The sequence below is a fragment of the Ascaphus truei genome, chromosome 3, assembly GCF_040206685.1.
Source record: "Ascaphus truei isolate aAscTru1 chromosome 3, aAscTru1.hap1, whole genome shotgun sequence".
Classification (NCBI taxonomy): domain Eukaryota; kingdom Metazoa; phylum Chordata; class Amphibia; order Anura; family Ascaphidae; genus Ascaphus; species Ascaphus truei.
Genome location: NC_134485.1, coordinates 360,387,167 through 360,413,125, shown reverse-complemented (window position 1 = coordinate 360,413,125; position 25,959 = coordinate 360,387,167). Strand labels below are relative to the sequence as shown.

The following is a 25,959-nucleotide window of genomic DNA, read 5'->3' as shown; positions in this document are numbered from 1 at the left end:
AAATTCCATAAATGTGCTCTTAGTAGAATAATTTTTCAAGGTTTGTATTTGGACACCTGCAAGAAAAATATAGAAGAAAACCTATGTAATAAAAAGAACACTTACCCCATTTGCATAGTGATTTATTATAAGTTCTTGGTCATTAAACATGGACTTAACAGATAAGCCATTTTTAAGATCCTTGGTCAGCATCCGTTTATTAATCATATGATAATGAAGAGCATTAAGCAGCTCAATATTTACATTGCTTAGCAATGCGTCACGTGTTTCCTACAAAGGGACACACAAGTAATTAACATAATTAATAAAGAATTAAGTATGGTTTCTATTTTATAACATGGTAATCACTTGGTAATCACCTGTTACAGTTCTTAAATTTTTCTCAACCTCATGTCAACCTTTCTAAAACTAAGAGTTGGAAAAAGAGTCAATAAAGTGTGAATAAGTTTAATTAGTTGGAGTTTAAACAGAATAAAATGGAAAAACAGCAATGTATTCTTTGTTTTGTATAAATAAGGACCATCTCAAACACAGTCTCACCTCCATTTTTTTTAACTTCAATTGAGATGTATGATACTGTAAGAAACTCATACTGTACTTTCTCATTTTCACAGATGTGTGTAATCACAAATACAAAGCACTGAAGAAAAATGTAGAGCAAACTAGTTCCACTTTTCAAGTTCAAGCCTGTTTAATGCCTGGCTAAAAAATAATAATGAACTAGCACCGAGCCTGACGAAGGGGCCAGGAAGCCTGGATACGTTGCTCTATTGTGCACATATAACAGTGTGTGTCAGCTAACTTTTCCTCTCCCTGTGTGTGCTGATTTTTTCTGTATTGCTGATTTTTTGATAAATTAAAGAAGAAACATGGTGAGATCAAAAGAAAAATGTAAGGCCTTCATTTTGTTGGATTTACTTTTTGAGTGCTGATCCAGTATGGTTTATGTAATGCCTGCCCAAAACCTGAAACAGCACCTTAATAACTTGAAGGCTGAACCTAATTAGGGTTTGCCCGTAACTGTTTAATTAATCCTGTTCCGGCATGAAATGCATTGCTTTGCACATGGACCGCAGAAATGTTTAATGATATTCCTTATTCCTCAACCATATAGATTTAAATCATCTTCAAGTTGTAATTTAGCCTATAACATTGTTTACACTATATATATATATATGTAGAGGTATCAGTACCATGTTAGCCGAGCTTCAATAATCAAAAAATAAATAGATTATACCGTTCTGTGGATAACGAAATGCTTTTATTTGTGCGAGCTTTCGAGATACACTGATCTCTTCTTCCGGCGATGTTACAATGAATGAAACAAGCAAAGGATATACTTAAAAACAGTGTCTCTTGGAATGTTATCTGTGCTTGTCCTTCCCCCGGTGTGGATGAGATTTATGGCTTACATCCCTTACTTTCAGGAACCATTTAACACCTCTAGCCATAAATCTCATCCACACCGGGGGAAGGACAAGCACAGGTAACATTCCAAGAGACACTGTTTTTAAGTATACCCTTTGCTTGCTTCATTCATTGTAAAATCGGCGGAAGAAGAGATCAGTGTATCTCGAAAGCTCGCACAAATAAAAGCATTTTGTTAGCCACAGAACGGTATCATCTATTTATTTTTTGATTATATATATATATATATATATATATATTAATCTACGATGTTGAAAAATAAAATACATAGTATTCACTTGATGCTATAAAATTATGGAAATCAATATTAATTAATACTAGAAATTAGGACTTGACCTTGTTTTTTGTTGCTAATTTCAGCAGAATTTTTAGTACATAAAAGCATTAACCAACATGAGTGGTAACAATATGCTTAAAAATATCCTTACGGAATCCAGTAGGTCCCATGCATCATTACTGGGTGCAAAGAAAGTAAAGGAGCCCACTCCTTCAATCTCCTTTCTTAATTGTGACTTGTCCGAGTAGTCTTGTGTTGCTGTGGCTCCCACAATCCCAAGGGTGCCATATACATTGTCAATAGGTGCAACTGGTACAATGAGAGAAACATGTTTAAGCACATTAGACACATAACATTCATGATGACCCCATTCCAGGCAAATAAAAGAATGTCCTAACATTTGTATAGGTTGAATGTTTATATAATATCAAATGTATAGTTTACTTGAATGAGGTACCACACATTTTCTATATTTATATGTTTCCTTCTCTCTAACTCCAGGATATTATACTACAATTCCATCACACCCATCTACGGTATATTGTATGCCTATAAAATTAGTAGCAACAAGAAAACTGGTCAATTGTAATTGCTGGCTGGGCATCCAATGCATCATGAATATGGATAATGGAAAATCAAAGGCGACAATTCAAATAAATTATAAAAAGCCATAAACCATACGCCCTTTGTAGATATCTTGGGCCAGATCATCATCAAGTTAAGCCTTGCTACATACACTGGCGACACACTTTATTCGAGCTTGGCTAGTCCCACGAATTCGGGTATACCCGGGTGTATTGAGGTTTGTGACTGTTTTCTGCCCGAGTACATTGAGTTATTTTCCAAGCAGGGATTGAAGCATTTTATTCCCGCTGGCTGCAATACTGCACAGTATATATATATAAACTGCATTACAATTCATGAATTTATGCCATCTGGTAGACACGCGAAGCATTGCAGCCTATTAAATCCTAATCATTATCATTTAACAGATCAGCCACCCATCAGCCAGGCATGAACCCAGGCTGGGAAGGCAAATGCAACGTGGCTTGTCAGAGGTTAGGAGTGGCGCATTCCAGGTATCTGCCAGGTACATACCGGGTATTTGCTCGAATAAAGTGTGTCGGTGCAGTATCTTCAAAACATACTGTAATAACGTAATGTTAAGTCATGTTTTCTCCTGGAAACAACATTGTGTTAAATGTATAATGGAGGGAAGGAGAGAGAAAGCCCTTTTGTAGGGTCTGGGTGAGAGTAAGATATACTTAACATCACATTATTGGAAGCTACACAAACGTGACATTGAGCCTATGCTAATAGCTTTGAGAATACGTGTTAACCTCAGGGAAAATAACGTCCATTACTGATTGAGGTAATGTGATATTATGAGCCCTGATTTAATGGCTCTACTGTATATGTGTCTTTTATGTGAAAAGGTTTTATTTTGACAATTTACATTCCATCATAAGAACACTAAAAAATATGCACTTTGTGATATAGTTCAGTACGCAGCTTCTGTTTTAAAACATATACTGTATTTAAAAAGCTCATATATTACTAAAATGTATATTACAGATATAGATAGTTACATAGCTACATAGTAGATGAGATTAAAATAAAGGCATGTGTCCATCAAGTTTTACCTATGCTAAATTTAGATGACAGATACTTTATCCTATATCTTGATATACACGTTTTCTTTATACTTTATGACTACAGCCATTAAAAATATATGTACAGTATAAAATAAATGTTTGCCAAAAGAAAGACATATTTTTCTTCTGTTTTTGTTCTTGATATAGGGTCCTGGACAAAAAAGGAGGATACCCAGATAAGTTCCTTTGTATGCTTTATTTACTGTAGTTTGTAAATGTTAGAGTGAAGAATAAGGTAAACAGTCTCAGTTCTCCCATGTTTTTGTTGTATTAGAAAAAGGTAACATAGTCTAATAGTACCTGCAGGACATCCTTGTTGGCCATTCAATTTCATGTAGCCAGGACAGCATTCATACAAAACAGTCCTGTTCAAAAAGAATGTCAGAATCATTAAATTCACATAATACATACATTACTAAAAATGGGTGAGTTCTGTGAGATATAAAAATATTAAGGTCCTACCAAAATTCCCATCTTTCTGATCCATTTATCTTCCTTAAACATGATTTTGCTAAGCTTTGGGCTCAGCCCTGAAATACAGCAAGATTGTCTGTCAAAGCAACAGCTGATCTTGCGGTACTCACAGCTGCTCGCTCCTCCAATATATTTTACTCTATTTAAATATTTTTTTTCACAGTTCATTATATATAGGAAAAGGTGAGGATTACAAAATGACTGTACTCCAAAGAAAATTCACTTAAATGCCCACTACCAATTGATAAAATGTAACTTTTAATACTATATACTCAAAACATATATTACCGAAAAAATGTGTAATAACAAGTAAAAATAAATTAAATGAAGTAACACATGCACCAAGAATACCTCTCATGTGTAAATACTCCAATATATGATTGAATTTGGAGTGTTAGAGGCTACAAAAGGTGCAAAAAGCCAGGGTGAGCAAACAAGCCCACCACTTTGCTAGCTAGCCCGATAGGGTAGTGAATACAGCAGGGATGGAACACCATGTGACCTAAAATAGGTGGTAAATCCAGATATTTAGTACCAATATACATAAAGAACCATTACCTAGCTGCTACACTATTGTTATATATAGGGCAAAACTAGAGAGATGGCTGACGGACACTGTTTTAAAACAGCCCCATAACGGGGGCTGATGACATCATCATGCGCCCAACGCGCATTTCATTATATATAGCTTCATTTAGAATAATAATTATAATTAGAATATTATCATCATTATCATTATAATGCTTGGTATATATCCTCATCGTCTGCCCTTGTTGATAGACTGCTGCATGAAGGTCCCCGCAATGAAAATATATAGACACACAGATGTATCAGATGATATTACTCCTGTTAATGCGAGTTAATGCACAAAGCAACGTGTTAAATAAAAAAACGTGCGTTATCTCTTTAACCATTGCTTTCAGTAGCACTAGCACTAATGTTAAATAACGCACATGATTTGATGCTACAGATTGTGTTAATGGGTACAAGAATATCTGCTACATCTGTACAGTATATGTACCAAATATAGTTAAAACTAATATATTTTGAAAATTGCATTCCCACTCTCCCTCTACCCCTGCTGCATATAATGCAGTGACGGAGGCGAGAATGCAAATTTGAATATACATTTTATTATTATTTTTAACTAATGTTAATATTATGATATATTATTATAATGAAGGTACATTGGTGGTTCTCTGTACTTTTCATACAGTTTCATAAGTGCAATGGTAGTGGAGACACACAGAACACTGCCCATCTACAAACCCAAAGTACTACTCTCTCTTATTTATTATTATTGTTATTATTATTATTATTATTATTATCATCATAATTTATTTGTGAAGCATCAACATATTCCACAGTGTGTATAATGGGGTACAGAGCTATACAGGTAAGGACAAACAGATACAAACAGCTAGTGAAGGTCCTGCTTGTGAGAGCTTAAAATCTAGAGGGAATGAGGGATAATGTTTGAATAAGAAGGTAAGGTGGCTGCTCATTGTAGGATAAGGTGTGGCTCAGGCTAGAATAGGGATGTTACAGTACATAGGGTGAAGATTTGTCCAGTCACACAGCTGGTCCCAATGGGGTTGGTGGGAAGGGAATTAGATGTTAGAGGTATGGCAAGTAGGCTTCCTTGAAATCCTTAGTTTTCAGGGAGTTTTTAAACATCTGAAGGTTGAGGGAGAGTCTGGTGGTACGTGGTAGGCGGGTGTGAGAAGAAGTAATTAGGTGGGAGGAAAGGCAGATGTTGTGGGCAAATGTAGGAGGCATTTAGGTATATATTTGTGGATAGGGCTGAGATGTGAGGGGGCAGTGGCATTGAGTGTACTTCAAATTTAAGGAATGAACTTACTAAAGATTTATACAGGGGCATCTTATGCTTGGTGTATACTGTACTCGGTTTTATACATAATAATACAGTATCTTGGTAGCCCTTGCATATTATACTTTTATAAATGCTTTTATTTGTGGGAGCTTTCGAGATACACTGATCTCTTCTTCCGGCGATGTTACATTGAATAAATCTCTCTCTTTTGGTGTAAAGCGCTATATACACTGTGGGCTCTTTATTTATTTATATTTACATACATACATACAAACACACACTTACATCTCTCACATTCAGGGACTATTTAACACCTCAAGTCATAAATCGCACACTAAACGGGGGGGATGAGCTCTAGTCACATTCCAAGATGCACTGTTTTTGAGTAAACCCCTTGCGCCTGCTTTATTCAATGTGACATCGCCGGAAGAAGAGATCAGTGTATCTCGAAAGCTAACACAAATAAAAGCATTTTGTTAGCCACTGAACGTTATCGTCTATAGAGGTTAATATCAGCCTGATTTTTCCACGTTTGCATCCGCAATCTATCATCTGATGGGTCAATTACCTCTCCCCATTTGTTGCTCCAGTCATTTGCTACCTATCGAGTGACAATTCCTCCCACATCTCACTGCCTCCTACATTTGCGCTATTGGACATTTTTTGGTCACATTTCCCTTCTTTTTTATTTTCTCTTGTTTTTATTGTCATATATTGTGTGTTTATTGTGTCTATTGGCATCATTGTGTTTGTTTTAATCTGTTCAGTCACCTAGCCTTCCTTGCTTAATTAATACATTTTCCTGTTTTTTATTGCTATACAAGATTGCGCCTTTTTTCTTTCTTCTATATATATATATATATATATATATATATATAAACAAAACATCTTACCCTCCTTGCGTCAGGCAAAAAAGAGGCAGCACTCACTTCCAGAAGATAAAAAAGTGTATTAAGGCATGTGTAGACAGACAACCAATCCCGACGTTTCGGCTCCATAACAGAACCTTTCTCAACATCTCACCCCCCTTGAGAAAGGTTCCGTTCCGGAGCCGAAACGTCGGGATTGGTTGTCTGTCTACACATGCCTTAATACACTTTTTTATCTTCAGGAAGTGAGAGCTGCCTCTTTTTTGCCTGACGCAAGGAGGGTAAGATGTTTTGTTTATTTATTTTTATGGGACTAGCACCACCACTGTTGTTCATTATATAGAGTGCCAGCTGCTTGTTTTTTGTTATATATATATATAACATATATGTAGCATATAAAAAATATTACTTGTGAGCACATTCACATGTCTTATACAGGTCTGCAACCCTTCTTTTCTTTGCTACCACTGCAGTAAGGGATTCTGGGAAATTACATGCAAATGAGCACACAGTGCCTCCTTTTGTCTCAAGACCACATTACATGGTTAAACCCTTAAGCCAATGCATCCTGCTTTAAACACAGCTTTTAAACATAGTCTGGGATGAGATGCAAAGCCAATAAACCCACTCACAGACACACTGTTTCGACCTTGTGGGTCTCATCAGTGTGCTGTTGGTTGTACTGGCTTTGCATCTATCTATCTATCTATCTATCTATCTATCTATCTATCTATCTATCTAGACATAGTTATCTCATTTTGCTGTATGGACAAGACTCACTGAGGTCATTTCCCCTCATATAGAGGTAAAAGGAAAGGTTCACAGTTTAGTGTTAGGACCTTCAATTTTGGTTATACCTTGACGTTGGTATGCAGGCTTATGACGCGTTGGCCAAAGGGTTTAACTAAACAACCAAGAAAATATTATTATTGAAGTATTTGTACTTTATACGTATTACCAGTGTTCGACAAATCACCTAAAAATCTACTCGCCCAACCAAAAAATCTACTCGCCACCTAGTCCCGCCCCCAACTCCGCCCCTAGTCCCACCCCCAACTCCGCCCCTAGTCCCGCCCCCAACCCCGCTTTAAAATAAAATATATAAATAAAATACATTTAATAAATTCCTAGTCAGAACAACATTCGTTTTTGACATAAATGTATTTATTGTATTACATTATACTACAATTAGTCCTTGTTACGTGTGTGTGTGTGTGTGTGTGTGTGTCAATGTCGGATCTAGAAATAAAAGCCAGGTGTGAATGACTAGTTTCCTGAACCCCTTAACCAGTGTCTGGACGTCGGCGCTTCACAGAAAGAGACAGAGAGAGACAGAGAGAGACAGAGTGAGACAGAGAGACACAGAGAGAGACAGACAGACACACACCCACACACACACAGAGAGCGGCACACCCACACAGAGAGAAAGAGACACACAGAGAAAGAGAGAGAATGAGAGACACACACACTGAGAGAATGAGAGAGAATGAGAGACAAAGAGAGAGTGCGACAGAGAGAGTGCGACAGAGAGAGGGAGAGGGTGACAGAGAGAGGGAGAGGGTGACAGAGAGAGGGAGAGGGTGACATAGAGAGGGAGAGGGTGACAGAGAGAGGGTGAGGGTGACAGAGAGAGGGGGACACAGGGAGAGGGCGACACAGGGAGAGGGTGGGTGACACAGGGAGAGGGAGGGTGACACAGGGAGAGGGAGGGTGACACAGGGAGAGGGAGGGTGACACAGGGAGAGGGAGGGTGACACAGGGAGAGGGAGGGTGACAGGGAGAGGGAGGGTGACACAGGGACAAGGAGAGGGTGACACAGGGACAGGGTGACACAGGGACAGGGAGAGGGTGACACAGGGACAGAGAGAGGGTGACACAGGGAGAGGGTGACACAGGGAGAGGGTGACACAGGGAGAGGGTGACACAGGGAGAGGGAGAGGGTGACACAGGGAGAGGATGACAGGGAGAGGGTGACACAGGGAGAGGGTGACACAGGGAGGGAGGGAGAGGTTGACACAGGGAGAGGGAGGGTGACACAGGGAGAGGGAGTGTGACACAGGGAGAGGGAGGGTGACACGGAGAGGGTGACACGGAGAGGGTGACACAGGGAGAGGGTGGGTGACACAGGGAGAGGGAGGGTGACACAGGGAGAGGGAGGGTGACACAGGGAGAGGGAGGGTGACACAGGGAGAGGGAGGGTGACACAGGGAGAGGGAGGGTGACACAGGGAGAGGGAGGGTGACACAGAGAGGGTGACACGGAGAGGGTGACACGGAGAGGGTGACACAGGGAGAGGGTGGGTGACACAGGGAGAGGGAGGGTGACACAGGGAGAGGGAGGGTGACACAGGGAGAGGGAGGGTGACACAGGGAGAGGGAGGGTGACACAGGGAGAGGGAGAGAGAGGGTGACACAGGGAGAGGGAGACACAGGGAGAGGGAGACACAGGGAGAGGGTGACACAGGGAGAGGGTGACACAGGGAGAGGGTGACACAGGGAGAGGGAGAGAGGGTGACACACTCACAGACACAGACACCCACTCAGACAAACTCACACACACAGTCTGTCACTCACACACACACACACAGTCTGTCACTCACACACACAGTCTGTCACTCACACACACACAGTCTGTCACTCACACACACACACACACACACACACTCACACACACACACAGTCTGTCACTCACACACACACAGTCTGTCACTCACACACACAAACACTCACCTGCAAGGCAGGGGGTTGCACATGGCAGCGGGGGCCTCCGCACGACAGGAGGGCCTCTGCAAGGGGCCGCGCCCCCTCCAGAGGGGGACGCCGACACCGCAGTATCCTGCTTAGACCGAGCAGGGAGAGGCTTCGGTGAGGGGATTTCCCCTGCTTAGAGCAGGCAGAGGCCCCAGTGAGGGGATTTCCAGGAGAGGCTCCGGTGAGGGGATTTCCCCTGCTTAGAGCAGGCAGAGGCCCCAGTGAGGGGATTTCCAGGAGAGGCTCCGGTGAGGGGATTTCCCCTGCTTAGAGCAGGCAGAGGCCCCGGTGAGGGGATTTCCCCTGCTTAGAGCAGGCAGAGGCCCCGGTGAGGGGATTTCCCCTGCTTAGAGCAGGGAGAGGCTCCGGTGAGGGGATTTCCCCTGCTTAGAGCAGGGAGAGGCACGCGTGGGGTGAGGTCACGGAGGCCGGGAGAGATTGGGGTGAGGGGGGGGGGTGGATGGCCCGATGGGAGGGGGTGGTGGATGGCCCGATGGGAGGGGGTGGTGGATGGCCGATGCGAGGGGGGGCGGATGGCCCGATGGGAGGGAGGGGGGGGCGGATGGCCTGATGGGAGGGAGGGGGGGGCGGATGGCCCGATTGACAGATGGCCCTGCAGGGGTCTGAGGGCAGACAGGCGTGGAAGGGGCTGGCTGGCGGAAGGGGGAGGAGTGGAAGAGCTGAGGAGGGAAAGTTGCTGAGAGGCGGGGAGGAGCGAAGGCAGTGATCAGAGAGCCGGCTTTTTTTTTTTTTCTCCAGCGCGAGCGTGGGAAAAACAGCAGCTCGAGCACGGGAAATTTGAAAAATACACGTGTGCTGCTTGTGCCAATATTTACTCGCCCGGGGGTTAAATCCACCCGCCCCGGGCGAGTAAATGTATATAATTGTCGAACACTGCGTATTACCATATATGTTTTGTCAATTGGATGTAGTATTGGGCACCCCTGTCTTTTGTTGAATATATATACAGATCAACCCCATTATAACGCGATCCGTTACAACGCGAATCCGCTTATAACGTGATGCAAGCGTGGCTCCCAATCTTCGTATTTATGAATACTTTACAACACGATTATTGGTATCTTAAATACTTTATTGCACAATGCATACAATTGTACATTATTTCTAACGCGAGATATTTAATATTGATATTGCCTTACAAAATGTATTGTCTGGGAGAAACAACATGGTCATTGGGGTCAGCCTCATTCTGGTGGCTGTTAGGAAGCCGTGACATCATTATGACATGACAGCTTTGTTGTTCTTTATACTTACTGGCAAAAGTAAAAAAAATCTAATAATATTGCAACGATTGCGGTGTACTGGAGAATTAAATGCGGCAGTTCAGCTCTGGAGGACCCCCTGGTTTATGTAATGTAAAAACAAAACTTGATTTTGTGGGATTGCTTTGTTAACACATTCCTAACAGTTTACAACATACCACACTATTCTGCCTTCACAGAGCATTCTATATTTTAACATAGCACCATAGCACCAATGTAGCAAGGCTTAAGGTTCTCAGTGCCGTGATCACTCATGATTCCGGTATCTTTTCAATTGTGGCACCGAAAACATAAAGGATTAAGGCTTCTGAATGGAACCCCTGCAGTGTTAATCTTTCGCTGACTTTAGTGCAATAACCCCCATACCCCTAACCATTCTCTCCTTTCCAACACCCTTGATGAGCAAACGGAGAGGAGGTATGGGGGTTCCACTCCTCTCCTTAGGCTCTGATACATACAGTCTGGCACTATCCAACCCCCTTGATGATATGGATGGCTGAATATGGGTATCTATATCATGAGGGGGAATACTATAGGACCATATTTGGTACCAGTGCTGGAACAGGGAGAGTGAGTACCGACAACTACTGCAGGCAGATGTGTGGGAGGCAGAGTCTTCCTGGCTGTGCATGAGAGCGGAGCAGGGAGAAGAGAGAGCTGCAGCGCATGGAGCAGAGGAAGAAAAGATCACAGGAGATCATGTATGGGAGTTAATACTCTGCCAGTGTGATCAAGCGGAGGATTAATGCTGCAGGGGTCCCATTAAGAAGCATAGACTCCTCGATAGCGTTAGTCCTTCAGGGCCACAATCGACACTGTCCCCAGCATCGTGAACGTTTGCTTGTTTATCCACAGTGCCAGGGACAGTAAGTCCAATCCAGGTTAAAATCACTTGTCAAATTCCAGTGGTAACCATTGCAATCTTCCCCTCAATGATTTGGCCCGGAGGCGCATTAAAACCCCCTAGAAATATCTCTGAATCAGGGGCTTACTGGTTAGAAGAATTGAATAGTTTTGCTCTATGATAAGAAACAGAAAATGAACAAAAATAGAGAGGATTGCTGCTTTAGCCCTTTGGGTGCTCCCAGTGGTGTAACTATATATTTTGGGCCCCTCTGCAAACACCACAAAATAAATGCAGTTTCCTCTGGTGTCCCCATGTCAACGGCATTGTGAGCACCCCCACTCTCACACACCTTGCTCTCAGCCCCTCACAGCCCCCCTCTGATCCTCACTGTCTCCCCTCTCATCCTCATCCCTCTCTCCTCACACCCACTTACCTGACTGTCCTTCTTTCTCCCCCTTTATGTCTCACTCCCTTTTTTACTCTCCCTCCCCTCTCTGTCCACTCATTCACTCTCCACCTCCTCTCTTCCGCATACAACCCCACTCCTCACTCAATTCTCCACCAGACACATACTCTTAATCCCCCCCATATACACACTGAATCCACCTCCACAAACACACACTAATCCCCCCCCCCCCCCCCAACATCTACTCAATTGCACAGAGAGAACAGGAAACGGAGGGCGGTGCACAGCCGAAGAAAACTCCACCAGGCAAGGTAGGTGCAGTAAAACTTACATTTATTGGCACAAATGGGTTAAAAAAACACTCTAACATGTTTCGCGCGGGAGGCGCTTTATCATAGATAGTCTCTATGATAAACCGCCTCCCGTGCAAAACGCGTTAGAGTGTTTTTTTTAACCCATTTGTGCCAATAAATTTAAGTTTTACTGCACCTACTTTGCCTGGTGGAGTTTTCTTCGGCTGTGCACCGCCCTCCGTTTCCTGTTCTCTCTGTGCTGCTGTCTGGATTGGAGCATGCCGCGCAGTTCAAGCCACTCTGCCTACAAGGAAGACAGTGAGTAATGTTACAAAGTTTATGTATCACATTATCAGCTGTGTCATGAGTTGATACTACTCACTCAGATTGCTATACTTCAATCAAGTTAATGTGACTTTTCCAACTCACTCCATATACTGTATTCCTACAATTGTTGGGCAAGAGGAAATGCTGCTTTATATATTCAGTTACTGCTATACATTTCTAATGGACATTCACATGTGGTGAGGGTTTTGATGCACTGTTTGGGTTTTCTGCATAGTTTACCCTGGTAATCACACTCAATTACATACACTTAATTCCCCCCAAACACAAAAACACTCAATTCCCCCCCAGGGCTTCTCCACACACATGCACACATACTCAACCCACCCCCACCAGCCCCACACACCCTCAATCAGAACACACATAACCTCAATCACAACACACACCCACACACTCTCAATCACAAAAAAACTCACACTCTCAATCATAACACACATACACACTCAATAAAAACAGATACACACAACACACCCACTCAATCCCACCCTGAGGGGTAGTACGAAGCATACACACACAATCCCCCTTCCCCACAAACACACACTCAATGAACCCCCACCCACTAAATTCTTCCCCCACACACACTCAAACTCAATTTGCCCCAGGACTCCCCTGACCCACACACAAACTCAACCCACCCACCACCACATACATTAAATCACAACATACACTCAATCACAACACAAACCCACACACTCAATCACAACACACACTCAATGCCAACACACACCCACACAATCACAACACATACACATACACACATTCAATCACAACACACACACACACACAGAATCATAACAGTCACACACTCTTTCACCTGGTGGGTAATACTAAGCATAGCATGCTCTGGTTTCCCTTGACCTGCTGCAAACTGCATCGGCCAGCGCCCCCTATGCTCTCAGCCCCCCCCCCCCCTGCATTGCGGGGTATATAGACACATTATTACACCACTGGGTGCTCCACAATGTAGCTAGCATGTCATGAGATCTGGAAAACCAGGCCCAAGTCCAATGTTGTAGTAGCTACGTCACAGGCTTTTTGCTTATTTGCTCTATGAAACCATTCAGTGCTAAATTCAATCTAAATTAAAGGTGAATGGAAAAGATGACTACTGTATTCCTCTTCCAATCAATTCAACAGTGATGTCACAATCATGTGATCTCTAAGTGCTAGAGGGGTTCTGTCACTCTGGTACTGAGGCCCTTCCAGCAGGCCCTGCTCATTTCAACTCTGTTTTTATTTTTGAAATCTGACGCTTCGTTCAGGAGATATGAGCATTTGAAATATTAAGGGGCCTATTCCATAAGCCTTCATAAAAAAAATCGCTGGGCCATTTACGCCGCCAGTTTTTTGAGCATTGCTATCACAGTATTCAGAAAGCCTTGATTATCTGTGATAGCAAATTTCCCCAGAGTAGCCGGCAACGTGATGATCGCCTCTATATACAAATATATATTTGTGATCCGGTCCCAAGTGGGTATGTTGGTCTTTTCACCAGGGGGAGAATATGGGTCCCTCTTGCTGCCTTTACCTGGAATGCGGCTGCGGCTGACAGCGGAGGCCAAGGTACGGGCAACATAAGGTTGGGGAAGTGCAGGAGTCTGTGGGCACTTATGGAGAAGAGACGGGGTCACCGGAGGTCCGCGGTGGCTCCTCTTGCAGGGCGCTGCCATATTTGGATTTGCATGCATTCACACTGAGACTTGCGCATGCGCAGAGAGACTCCAAAGCCGGTGGCCATTAGGGATAGGCGCACGCATGCGCAGTGCATGATGGCCATCTTAGATTAGCTCCACTTTGGAACTACAGCCCCCACAAGGTCATAGGGCTGTGAAATCAGGTGACACATAGCAGCCAGTCGTGCGGCCAGATTCCCCTGCTCCCAGAGTTGATACATTTGGCACACTGTGAGCCACATCAGTCTGAGCTGGGACACTAAAGGGTAAGGGTGTATGTGCAGGGTGTCTGTGGCCCCTGCACTAGGCCAGAGACCCCCTATTAGGCCCCAGCTAGGTCTCCCCTGTAAGCTTGTGGCTGCTACAGGGACAGACCCCTTAGACAGGGACACTGCCCCATTAGCTGATCAGTGTCAGGGACACAGCTGAAGATGCCACGCAGCATCAGCGGCCTGTGGTCTGAGACCAGACCACCACCGTATGTAAAGACAATTAAGTTGGGACCCTCCAGTTGGATACCACTGCACGTGGAGGCAGACACATTGCTAATGGCGACAGCGTGGGACCAGACGGACCCCTATCTTCCATTGGTGCTACCTGGAGTTGGAGCACCTGGCAGGTATCACACCATCTACAAGTGCACCAACTATAAAACTGTGGACAGCGCAGTCACACACTTTTGTGTGGGTTGGCAACTCTGGATACCAGGTTGGGTAGGTGCCCAGGACACCTCTGTATATTTGGGGACACTCTCACCAGGGTACGACTAAGTAGATGGACAGTGTGATACGGTGTGTGGGTTCGGTCGTGCCAGGCCTGAGTATACATATTATAGTGTTATCATTTGCATGTCAGTAAACCTGTTATCATATATGCTGTGTGTAATTATTGCATTGGGTCCTGTGAAGGGGTTATCTGGCGCTGTCTGGATCCCTCACTGATGGAGGTGCTGTCACCAAACGATCCAGGTACACTCCAGGCTCTCAGCAGCGGAGGTTCAGGCCTCCTGTGAGCCGCAGGTAAAGCACCACACACACTTAGTAGCTGCCACATCTCCCATAGGGTGGGGGAAACAGTGCTACATATATATATATATATATATATAGACTGCCGGTGGGGGGGCGCGGGGTTTACAGAGGCCCCGCGCGCTTCCCAAAGGCCTCTGTAAACCATACTTACCCGTGACTCCGGCGGCTTCCTTCTTGCGTCGCCATGGCAACGCGGCGTCAAAATGACGCCGCGAGGTCATGTGACGTCCCGTTGCTATGGCAACGTGACGTCATGACGCCGGAGGGCGGCTAATTGGTGGTTAGGGGGGGGCGCGGTAGAGAGGGGACCGCCGGCAGGGGGGCGCAGGGAAAAAAGTTTGCGCCCCCCTACTCTAATACATATAACTTTATGAGATACCGCTCACCACTATTATAGATAATGTATACATAGAATATTCAGTTACAGCTGGTGCAAAGGGATGGTAATGACAGACAAAACATGTAAGGGAAATAGAGAGGTTTTCCCAAAAACAGATCCCCAATTACTGCACAACAAAGCTGAACACAATAGGTCAGGGTTCAAATACCCACTAGAAATGCAGAAAAATGGGCTGTATGGGGTACCATTAAGTAATCGCTCCCAACACTGTGGGAGGACAGTTACCACCAAATACAGATATAAAAATAAAAAATACTTTATTCACAATTGCTATATTCGACGCAGTAACACTAACTCTAACAATCTTAAAATCAATTAAAACACTTATTCACGGAAGAGTGAGGTTAAGGGATAACAAGGGAATTCCCAGTAAATTAACAGCTAATACCTCCCTTAACTACATGTCCTGATCTACTACTGAGACACAATGGGTGATAACAGATAGTTAGCTGAACTCTTAATAACGAATTCTAGCTTAAAAGACCAATATATAGTTGTCCTAAATCATAACTTGATAGCTAGCAATCATAGCCTGAGTGGTTAAAGGTGTATCACAGCGCATCACAGATGACCACATATACTGTACATTGCAATTCCAGTGTAATACTCAGGATAGTGGATGTAAAGTATACCTGGAGGATTGATGTGGGTGGTAGCATAGGCAGTATTCATATACCAATAATCGGATGTAACACAGCGTGTATATTCAACTCCTATGTCACGCCTATACCTCCAACATTCTAATTACTCATATACCCGTAATTCACCCTCCATCAATTTAACTCCCGATCAGCTGTAACACAATCAGGGCTTATCAGCATGTAGTGGACAAACTGTAAATGCTGCAGGCAAATACCTCCGTAATCACAGTGCAAACATAGCCCCACTGTAACCCGGCTCTAGGTTGTTGTTCACCACCTTTTAATGATTTGCGCATGTGCACATGCGAAAGTTAACTGTGTTTAAATCCAACCAGACCTGTATTGTACTGACTGACCTCAGGACACCACATTAAAGATCTATCTGTCAGGTACAATCTGTAATACAGATACACCGTGATTGCTGTTGGGATACCATGTAATCAACGATCCTGAAGAAATAAAGACCACAGACAGAAACATACAAGTTTTGAAAGCAGAGTTCCTGAATCCCTGAGTGGATTAAAGGCTGTTACTTGCTATATTAAGTGTAAGTGCATATCTTACCAATTATTCATCTGAATTGCATAGATATACTGCCCTATGATGTTCCTTTTTTTCTCTTTTTCTCTTTCCCTGTTTATTTGCGCCTAGGTCATTCTTTCCTATACAATTTCCAGGCGGCAATTGTGGAGCCGTGGACCTAAGTGGCTGCAGTCTGTAGGGTTAGTTGATTTTAAAGGTTAATACCTCTCGTTTTTTGATTGATTTGGCTGAGTGTGGTTTTTATTTTTACTGCATTAACAATTTGTTGAGAGTTGCGCTGTTTGTATCTTGTTTTTATATATATATATATATATATATATATATATATATATATATATACTGTTGCGGCCACCTTTATTCTAACACTTACCCGGATTTATCCGGGCATTTTCTCCGTTTGTATCGGAGTTTCCCGCGCGGCGGCCGCATCATCAGATAAGCGCTAATGGCGCTTATCATTGAAAGCGCCAGAGGCGCGGGAAAAGAAGCCACGCGCCTCCGTGGTTTTAAAATTCCCACGGTGGCGGCCGCATTAGGATAAAGGCGGCCTCCACTGTATGAGCATAGAACACTCAGTGAGCAAGATGCTACATTTCATGAGATCAAGTCATGTTAAGGGGAGATTGCTTTATTATTATTATTATTATTATTTGTTTATGAAATTCCAACATATTCCACAACACAGTACAATGGGTATAGAGTTATGTATATTACATAAACATAAACAGCTACATACAAGTGAGGACAAACACACACAAACAGATACAAAGATGTAGTGGGGACCCTGCCCATGAGAGCTTACGATGTAGAGCAAATGAGGAACAATGTGGAAACAAGATGGTAAAACGGCAGCTCCTTGTAGAATAAGGTGTGGCTCAAGTTAGAATGTTACATAAGGGTGAGATGGTACAGCTACACAGCTGGTCCCAGTTGGGTTGGGAGGGAGGGGTGTTGGATGTTAGAGGTATGGTGAGTAGACTTCCTTCAAAAGGTGAGTTTTCAGGGAGTTTTTCGGCTGACGATGTGTGGTAGGGAATTCCAGAGAGAGGGTGCTGCACGGGAGATGTCTTGCAGACGAGTATGAGAGGTAATATGGTGGGAGGAAAGGTGGATGTTGTGGGCAGAATGTATGGGGCGTTTAGTGATATATTTGGGGATGAGGGCTAAGATGTAAGGGGCAGCATCCTTGAGACCTTTGTAAGTCATTACTAGGGATTTAAATGAAATTCTAGAGACTATGGGAAACTAGTGTAGGGAAATGCATAGTGGAGCAGTAGAAGGGGACTGGTGAGGTAAATGAGTCTAGAAGCAGCATTTTGGATATATTGGAGTTGAGAGAGGCAGACAAGGAGAATACCAACTAAGAGAAGGTTGCCGTAATCGAGGCGGAACATGATGAGTGAATGGATTAGGATTTTAGTTGCATTATGAGTAATGATAGGCTAAAGCAGTAAAATTCAGGGCATTATTGAAAACCCTGCTCTCTGATTGGTTAAAATTCCAGGCATTATCCACAGTAATGCCCTGAATTTCAGCAGCTTGCAAAATGCCATTTTCAATCTGTTTATTTCCAGCCAATCATCTTTCAGAACAGCTGAGACAGGGCAGGGGATTGGTTTGAATTAAGTAAAAGCTCTGAGACGTGGCAGGGGATTGGATCAGCCATGGTCCTCCCCCTCCCGAGCTGACAGATTTTCTGAGCAGATTCAGTTGAATTGGGGGTGGTGGGGAGAGAGACTGCAAAGAAGTAAGTGTGTTGTGTATAGAAGTGCAGTGTTGTGTGTGGGGGGGGAGGGGTGTAGAGGTGCTGTGTTGTGCTCTGTTGTGTGTAGAGCTGGGGGGGAGCGTGCAAAAATTAGTAAGTGGCTGCATTTTTTATTGTGGCTGCAGTGTGTGTGTGTGTGTGTTGTGCTGTTATAAGTGTAGCAGCAGTTTGTGTGAGTGTAGAGCTGATGTGTGTGTGTGTGTGTATATAGAGCTCCGGTGTGTGTGTGTGTGTGTGTGTCAGTAGCAGTGTTTATGGGTGTAGCATGAGTGTGTAGTAGCAGAGTTTGTGTGTGTGTAAAGCTGCTGTGTGTGTAGAGCTGTTGCTGTGTGTGTAGAGGTGCTGTGTAGTGAGAGTAGAGGAGGTGCTGTGTGGTGTGTCTAGAGCTCCAGTGTGTGTGTGTGTGTAGAGGCACTGTGTTGTGTGTGGTGTGCTGTTTTGTGTGTTTGTGTAGCAGCAGTTTGTGTGTGAGCTGCTGTATGAGTGTGTGTTTGTGTGTGTACACAGAGGGGGCGGCAGTGTGTGATATAGATATCTGCAGTGTACAGTAAGCATATATAGAGGTGGTTTCATGTATTTACCATTTTTATTTGAATAAAAAAATCTATTTAACTATACAAAAGTGTCTATTATTTATGAAATAAGCCTACATTTAGCCTATAATAGTAATAATCCCCTCAAAAACAGGGCATTACTGGCCAATAATGCCCTGGCTGGGTTAAAGTCCCTCGGCTTCGCCTCGGGTCTTCTACTCTTCCAGCCAGGGCATTATTGGCCATTAATGCCCTGTTCTTCAGGGATTATTACTTAAATAAAGGATGTATCTTGGTGATATTTCAGAGATGGAGACAGCAGGACATTAAAGCTCTAAAGACGCAGTATTCTTTGGCTGACTCACCATCTATCTAAGGTAAATTGAGAAAGATATGCTACTGGAGGTCACATCTGCAACTAACAGATGTAGAAATGCCTACTTTTAAGCCAAGCAGTTTATGGTAAATTCTGATTCTTTTTATTGCAGTAGTTAGGTTTCATTTTTCTCTGGGGCAGATATAAATTGTGCAGAGCGTAAATTGTTTTCATTATTATTTAAAGCCAGTATAAACATTTAAAGTAGCACTCCTGCGGACGCTTTATGGAGTTTATAAAATATATATGTTTGAAGCAGGTAGTCTCCAGAGCTGAACAGCCTTGATTTCAGCGCCTGGGACCTCATACTTACCGAGATACTTACCTCCATAGATGGTATGAGTATCTCTCTGCTGTTTAAATGTCCTCGTCACATGGGCCAATAGGAAGCCATAAGGGATGATGACACGGCTTCCTATTGGCTGGCAGGATGCAGGACATTTAAGTCGCCATTATGTTAGCCGAAACTAGCCAAGACGGAGCTGCAACTAGCCTCCCCTACCGAGGTAAGTATCTCCAGAAGCAGGTGGTCACTAGGTCTGAAATTAATCAGCTCCAAAAACCTACCGTATGTAAAAAAAAAAAAAAAAAAAAAGGTGTCTCCAGGAGTGCTGCTTTAATCTAAAGAAACTATATTATGATGAATTGAAGCAACCATGCCTGGAAAAAAATAGCATTTTTTTTTTAACATTTGGCACTGATCCAAACCAAAATGTGCTGTAGAGACTGATGTAGAAGGCTGAGATGATTTCCAATAATAATTAGAAATGCAGGAAATGCATCCTGTGTCTTAAACGTACTGCAGTAAGGAAGGTCAGTTCACATGGGAATATGGGCATTAATTGCAAGTTACAAAATATAGCTCTTTTCTTTCCTTCTGGAGTCTGGTGGGACATCTAGTCTAGCCAATATACATTGTAACCATCAAAAGCCACATGGTCTTCCCTACACGACTGTAATTTATGTGGCTGAGTAAAAAGAAAATGCAAAGGATGGTATTTTTTTAAACTCAGAAACAAAGGAATACAGTATACTTTAGAGCTCTAGAGAGTTTTTTTTGGCTAAAACTCAAGACTAAAGTCTGAAAAACCTCTAATTTACAGTACATTTATGATGAGATCATATTAAGGTTCTGTAGCTTCCAACATGTTTCCATGAAATAAGTGTTAATGGAAAGTTATAGTTGATTTTACGCAGTGCTCTTTCTTTTCTGCCACCAGATTTGCCTTTCCAAGTCCAAGACTGGATTAGACAAAATACTGTAGGAAACTAGGTACCTTACATCCTCAATATGAATGAAATGATTATATTAATCATTAAAATGATGATATCCTGTAAAGTCTCCCTCAATTCACTTAATAGTTGTGATTTATTTCTAATTGTTTTGAACATTAAATGAAGAGCTAGAGCTTTAAAATATATATTTATATATAATACATACAGTATTGTAAATGGATTACCTTTATAAATTAGAGAAAGGGTAATAAATGATTGCTTCTACCAAATTACTTCCCCTGTACATAAGCTGACACTCTCCCAAAAGTCAGGAGCTCTCTTCCCTCCCCTTGTGAAGTGAAAACACGTACCCTTTATCCCAGCAGGGGGTAAAGGAGCTGAGAATGGGCCTGCAGGGCCTCAAGCCCTGTGGGTACTACTTCAGGGAATGTGCCTGTCATGACTGCATGTACAGCATGCTGCTAATAAAGACCCAGTTGAATCCATCTGTTGCAGCTACTTGACAGGGCCACCACCTGAGTTGCCAGTGCGGACCATCCTAGCTGCACCATGATCCCCACCGGCTGGAGGCGCTGCGTGCTATAAGGATCATCACTGAGAGCCTGTCATGATGCCCCCCCATACCATTGCGGAGTTCTCAGGGCCTTCTGTTCTACCAATAGGTATGCCACGCACGAGAATACACAGGTAGCTATATGGTCTCACTTAGGGTGGGGTATAAGGTGCCACACACACACACATATATATAAATATATAGACAGATAGATAGACAGATGAAAAAGAAGTCCCAATCACGCAAACTCTGTTCCAGGTAATGAAGGGGTTAAAAGCCGAATTCTTGCTGCTGTTGCCAGAGAGGGAGATCCGCTCTCCCTCTAAAATATCCTTCACAGGAGATATATATATTTATATATATATATATATATATATATACACAATACGATACCGTTTGGAAACGAAATCAGCAGGCAGCACTCCAGAATTGAACAAACAAGTGTATTGAAAAAATAAAAACAAAACCAATGTTTCGGTCCACGAATGGGACCTTTGTCAAGGTGGTGCACATACAGTATGTATGTATATATAGATAGATATATATAGCAAATGGAAATATTACTGTATGCTCATTTGCATGTCTTAGACAATTCTGCAACCCCGCCTTTCACCATTATCACCCAGCACACTTCTTCCCCAGCACCCAGCTTCCACTGCAGCAAGGGATTCTGGGAAATGACATGCATATGAGCACACAGTGCCACTTTTTGCTTCAAAACCATTTTTAACGTGGTTCCCTATAGGCATAAGCTTGCTGCATGGTCACAGCTTTGAGCACAGCCAGGGTTAAGATGCATAGGGTGTAAACCCACCCACAGACATCCGTTTCGACCTTAATGGGTCTCATCAGTGTGGGGTTGGTTATACTGGCTGTGCAAAAATGAAGCAATGAGGATGGGTTTTACCAGATATAGATAGACAGATAGACAGATAGATAGATAGATAGATAGATAGATAGATAGATAGATAGATAGATAGATAGATAGATAGATAGATAGATAGATAGATAGATAGGTGTATGTATATCTTTAATTTATATTTTTATTACTGCACAATTTTTACGACTATATTAATGTAAGTGATTAAAGCGCCGAAAGAAAACTCAATTCTTTTTTAGCAGCTGCGAAGTTAACTCACAGATTAGTGAGTTTGGTATTAGCAAGCTTGGTATTAGCCCCTTATTCAATGATGTGGAGTCACTTCTCCATGGCGGATAAGCCTTTGAAGTCTACTCAAGTCAATTAAATTCATTGTCTTCCCTTCTACAGTATGTAGAAGCAGCTATATATTAAATTAGGGCCTTTAAGAGATCTTGTTTGAGGTACAATTAGAATAGATATCAAATTCTACAGTTTAGCTATAATGGTCTAGCTTTAGCCTTATTGAGGGAAAATAAATTCCACAACTTTCAGGTGGTGTAAAACTGGCAAACAGAACTACATACAATGTGAGAATCATGAATACAAAATTCAGACCCAAATTCAGACGCAATGCTACAAAATAAGAAAAATATGCCAATCATCAAGAAATACAGTTCTGTTACTGGATACATACTGTACTCCTCTCTTGAATTTTTGGAATTGGGAAATGGAAAGAAATTCTGTGCTGGAGTTTCAATTATATTCTGGGCAGAGTTTGAGGATTATCCTAAAGTACATGGATCTGATTTTAATCTACATTCTTTTTTTTCATACAGATATATAGGCACCAATAATTATTTTACATATGTTCTATATCAGTGGCTAGTATGTTTTACTAAATATGGTGCTATTTGTCTGTTTATGTAAATTTTTCACAAATCTACTGCATATGTTTTTTATTTATATGTTGATGTGAAATTGAATAACCTTTTTTATATTGTATGCTTGTCATTTTGATTGATTAAAGAAAAAAACCAGTGCTGAAGTATTTAATGATGTAATGCTTAGAATTCTGTAATGTTTAGAATAAATAACATTAGTTTTCTGGTGCTTTATTAACCTGGCATTTTTGTTCTGTTATCCAATTCAAATCTCCATCTAAAAGTTAAATGGACTAATCATTTCTAGATGTATGGGTATGATTTGTTTAAACATGTGATTTTAATAGCAAACATATGTGGTTTTAATAAAAAAAAGCTGCTCGTATGATGATTTAATGGTAGCATTTTTTTTTTTAACTTTATACCCACAGGATCTTTTACTTCAGGAAATAACTACAGAACAATATTTCAGACTTCCTACAAACCCCCTCAGAGCAGGTCAGGTTATAATGCCGAAATGCACTCCAATCTTTCAAGGACTTAACCAGCTCGTGCCCGACTTCTGTTACTATCAAATTTCATAAAAGTACACTTTCAGTCCATAAAAGCTTTTCCTTAGGGTAATGGTTTTTCTTTTGTTATCAGTGCTTAAGATTACATCTTAAAAGATTAAAGGCTAGGGATTGCCACATAAAATGCAATGAGATCACAAAGGTAACTTTAAGAAATGAAATGTTTAAGGCAGTTTTGGCAAAATTCCAAAATCATTCTCAGCTGGACTTGTTAAATTCTAAAATGAATGTTTTAAGTTATGACCTTAAATAAACGGTGTTTAAACACAATTTTACAACACGTCATATACTTTATACTGTACATACAGTACCAGATACAGTATCAGTTTGTCCTGTAGAATACACAATTTTTGCATTTCTTAATATTACACTGTATATAAAACTATAAAGAAACATCTAATATATACATATATCGCTTCTGTATAACTGATAAGCCAATCAATAAAATAGTGAAAGGAGTTACCTCTCTATTTCTTTGGGTTTCAGATTGGCAGCACAAAACGCTGTAGGAGGCCAATCAGGGCACAGTGGAGGCTGGGTTGGGTATGTTTGTATATGTAGTAGTCTACTTATCATTATTATTAGCTATTAGGGCAGTTGATTTAAAGCTGAATGGGTTGGAATGTAATGGCTTAATAAATTACATGTTGATAAAAAATCAGCATCCTCTTTCAACAAGTGAGCCCAAGTGGCCTTCAGACGGTTTTTTTTCAATCTGAGGCTGCTTTGGAGCTTGCATCCACTCCGGTCATTTATGAACCTCGAGTCACTTGTCCATGCCTGTGTGTCTATGTGGTTGGGCTACTGGAATTCCTTATATGCAAGACTACCGGTATGCCTGAAGCGGATGCTCCAGCTTGTGCAGAACGCTGCTGCTCGGATGCTGACACACATTTCTCACTTTGAGCATATCACTCCCATCTTCCACGATCTGCTCTGACTTCCAGTGTTCTTCTGGGTGTGGTTCAAGTTGGCCGTAATGGCCTTTAAAACCTTGCAAGGTCAAGGGCCTGCCTATCTGCAGTCACTTTTGAAGCGATGGGTAGATACTGGCTATGATCTCAGGCTCTTGAGGGGGTGGGGGTCCGCCTCTCATGCCAAGGGCACTGCACCTTAGGCTACGGCCCCAGTGCACTGCACGCGTACCTGTGAGGCTGGCGGCGCGTGTAGCCGAGTCCCCCTGGCTGCAGTGAGCTGTAGAGGGAAAGACAGGAGGGGTGGTGGTGACGGGGGCATGACGGGGCCTGGCCGTGACATCACCCAGCAGGTTCGCCCTCATTGGTTGAACGCCAAGGGCGTGGCCTAGCACTCCGTCGCGAGTCCTGCTCTCAATTTTCTTTAGAGCAGGAGAAACTGTCGGCGCAGCGCAGCGGCCCCCCCTCGCAGCGGGCCCATCCCCATTGTGGGGCGGCTCTTGTCCCTGCAGCGCCCGCTTCAGCCAGTGGGGACCTGGCCTTATACTGGGTGAGAGAGCCTTGTCGTGTGCAGCTTAAGAGGTCTGGAACTCGCTACCTCCAAAGCTCAGGTGTATATCTACTTTACCACTGTTTCGGGCTCGGTGTAACACTTACCTCCTCCTTTTGACTTTTCCGGTCTAGCAAAACAATTGTATGTCCTTTTAATATGTTAAACTGAAAAGTATTGTGATGCCCCCTTAAGTGGAGGTGTGTTTTTGCTCCCAAACATAAATGATAATGATGTGACATTTTACTTTCAAACACACACCACAGCTTTAAATTCATTGGGGCCATGTGCTAAAAAGACCCCACCATTTACAATAAAAAACACATCAAATTGCTAGAATGGATTGATGATATAAAAGGCCAACTATTAACATAATATAATAATTAATTGCACACTGGACTGCACTAGTTTCCTTCTGGAAAATATTAAACAACATTTAAATAACATACTTGATTTGCTGTGAATTATACCAGATGTTATACTATAGAAGTCTAAACTGCTATAAAAAAAAGTCATACAGGCACACATTCCTTTAAATACATAAAACACTTCTAATTGGAAACCGTCCTATATAAATGATAAATGTAGTGTTTTTTACTCATTTAACCCGTGGAAAAATGTGGGGCATTTGTTTTGAACTTAAATTCAGTGTTGTTCCAAGGAAGTTTGGAAAAGCTTTAAAAGCCTGGTTTGGTTATTCTTCATGCATTGTATGGGAAAGAAAGGATAAACAGTGTCAGCTGAAAAGACTTTGTATGGTATTGTATTGAATGTCTTTATTTATAAAGCACCATTAACGTACATAGCACGTCACAGTAGTCATACACGTGACAATCATATAAATAACAAATACAAATAACGGGTCATGGGAATAAGTGCTTCAGACATAAACGTAACATTTACTGTAGGAAGAGGGGTCCCTGCTCCGAGGAGCTTACAATCTAATTGGTATGTAGGAGGAACGTACAGAG

General features: G+C 42.3%; 1 protein-coding gene across 8 annotated transcripts in view; it reads right to left on the bottom strand.

Moving 5' to 3' along the window:
- POSTN (periostin) overlaps window positions 1-25,959 on the bottom strand; it is a 75,417-nt gene that overhangs the window by 40,148 nt on the left and 9,310 nt on the right. For all 8 annotated transcript variants that reach the window (XM_075592057.1, XM_075592056.1, XM_075592061.1 and 5 more), the window contains exons 3-5: window positions 3,661-3,725; window positions 1,857-2,014; window positions 106-270 (exon numbers count right to left, since the gene is read on the bottom strand). In XM_075592057.1, the coding sequence (XP_075448172.1) occupies window positions 106-270; window positions 1,857-2,014; window positions 3,661-3,725 (388 nt within the window). The remainder of the gene's footprint in view (window positions 1-105; window positions 271-1,856; window positions 2,015-3,660; window positions 3,726-25,959) is intronic.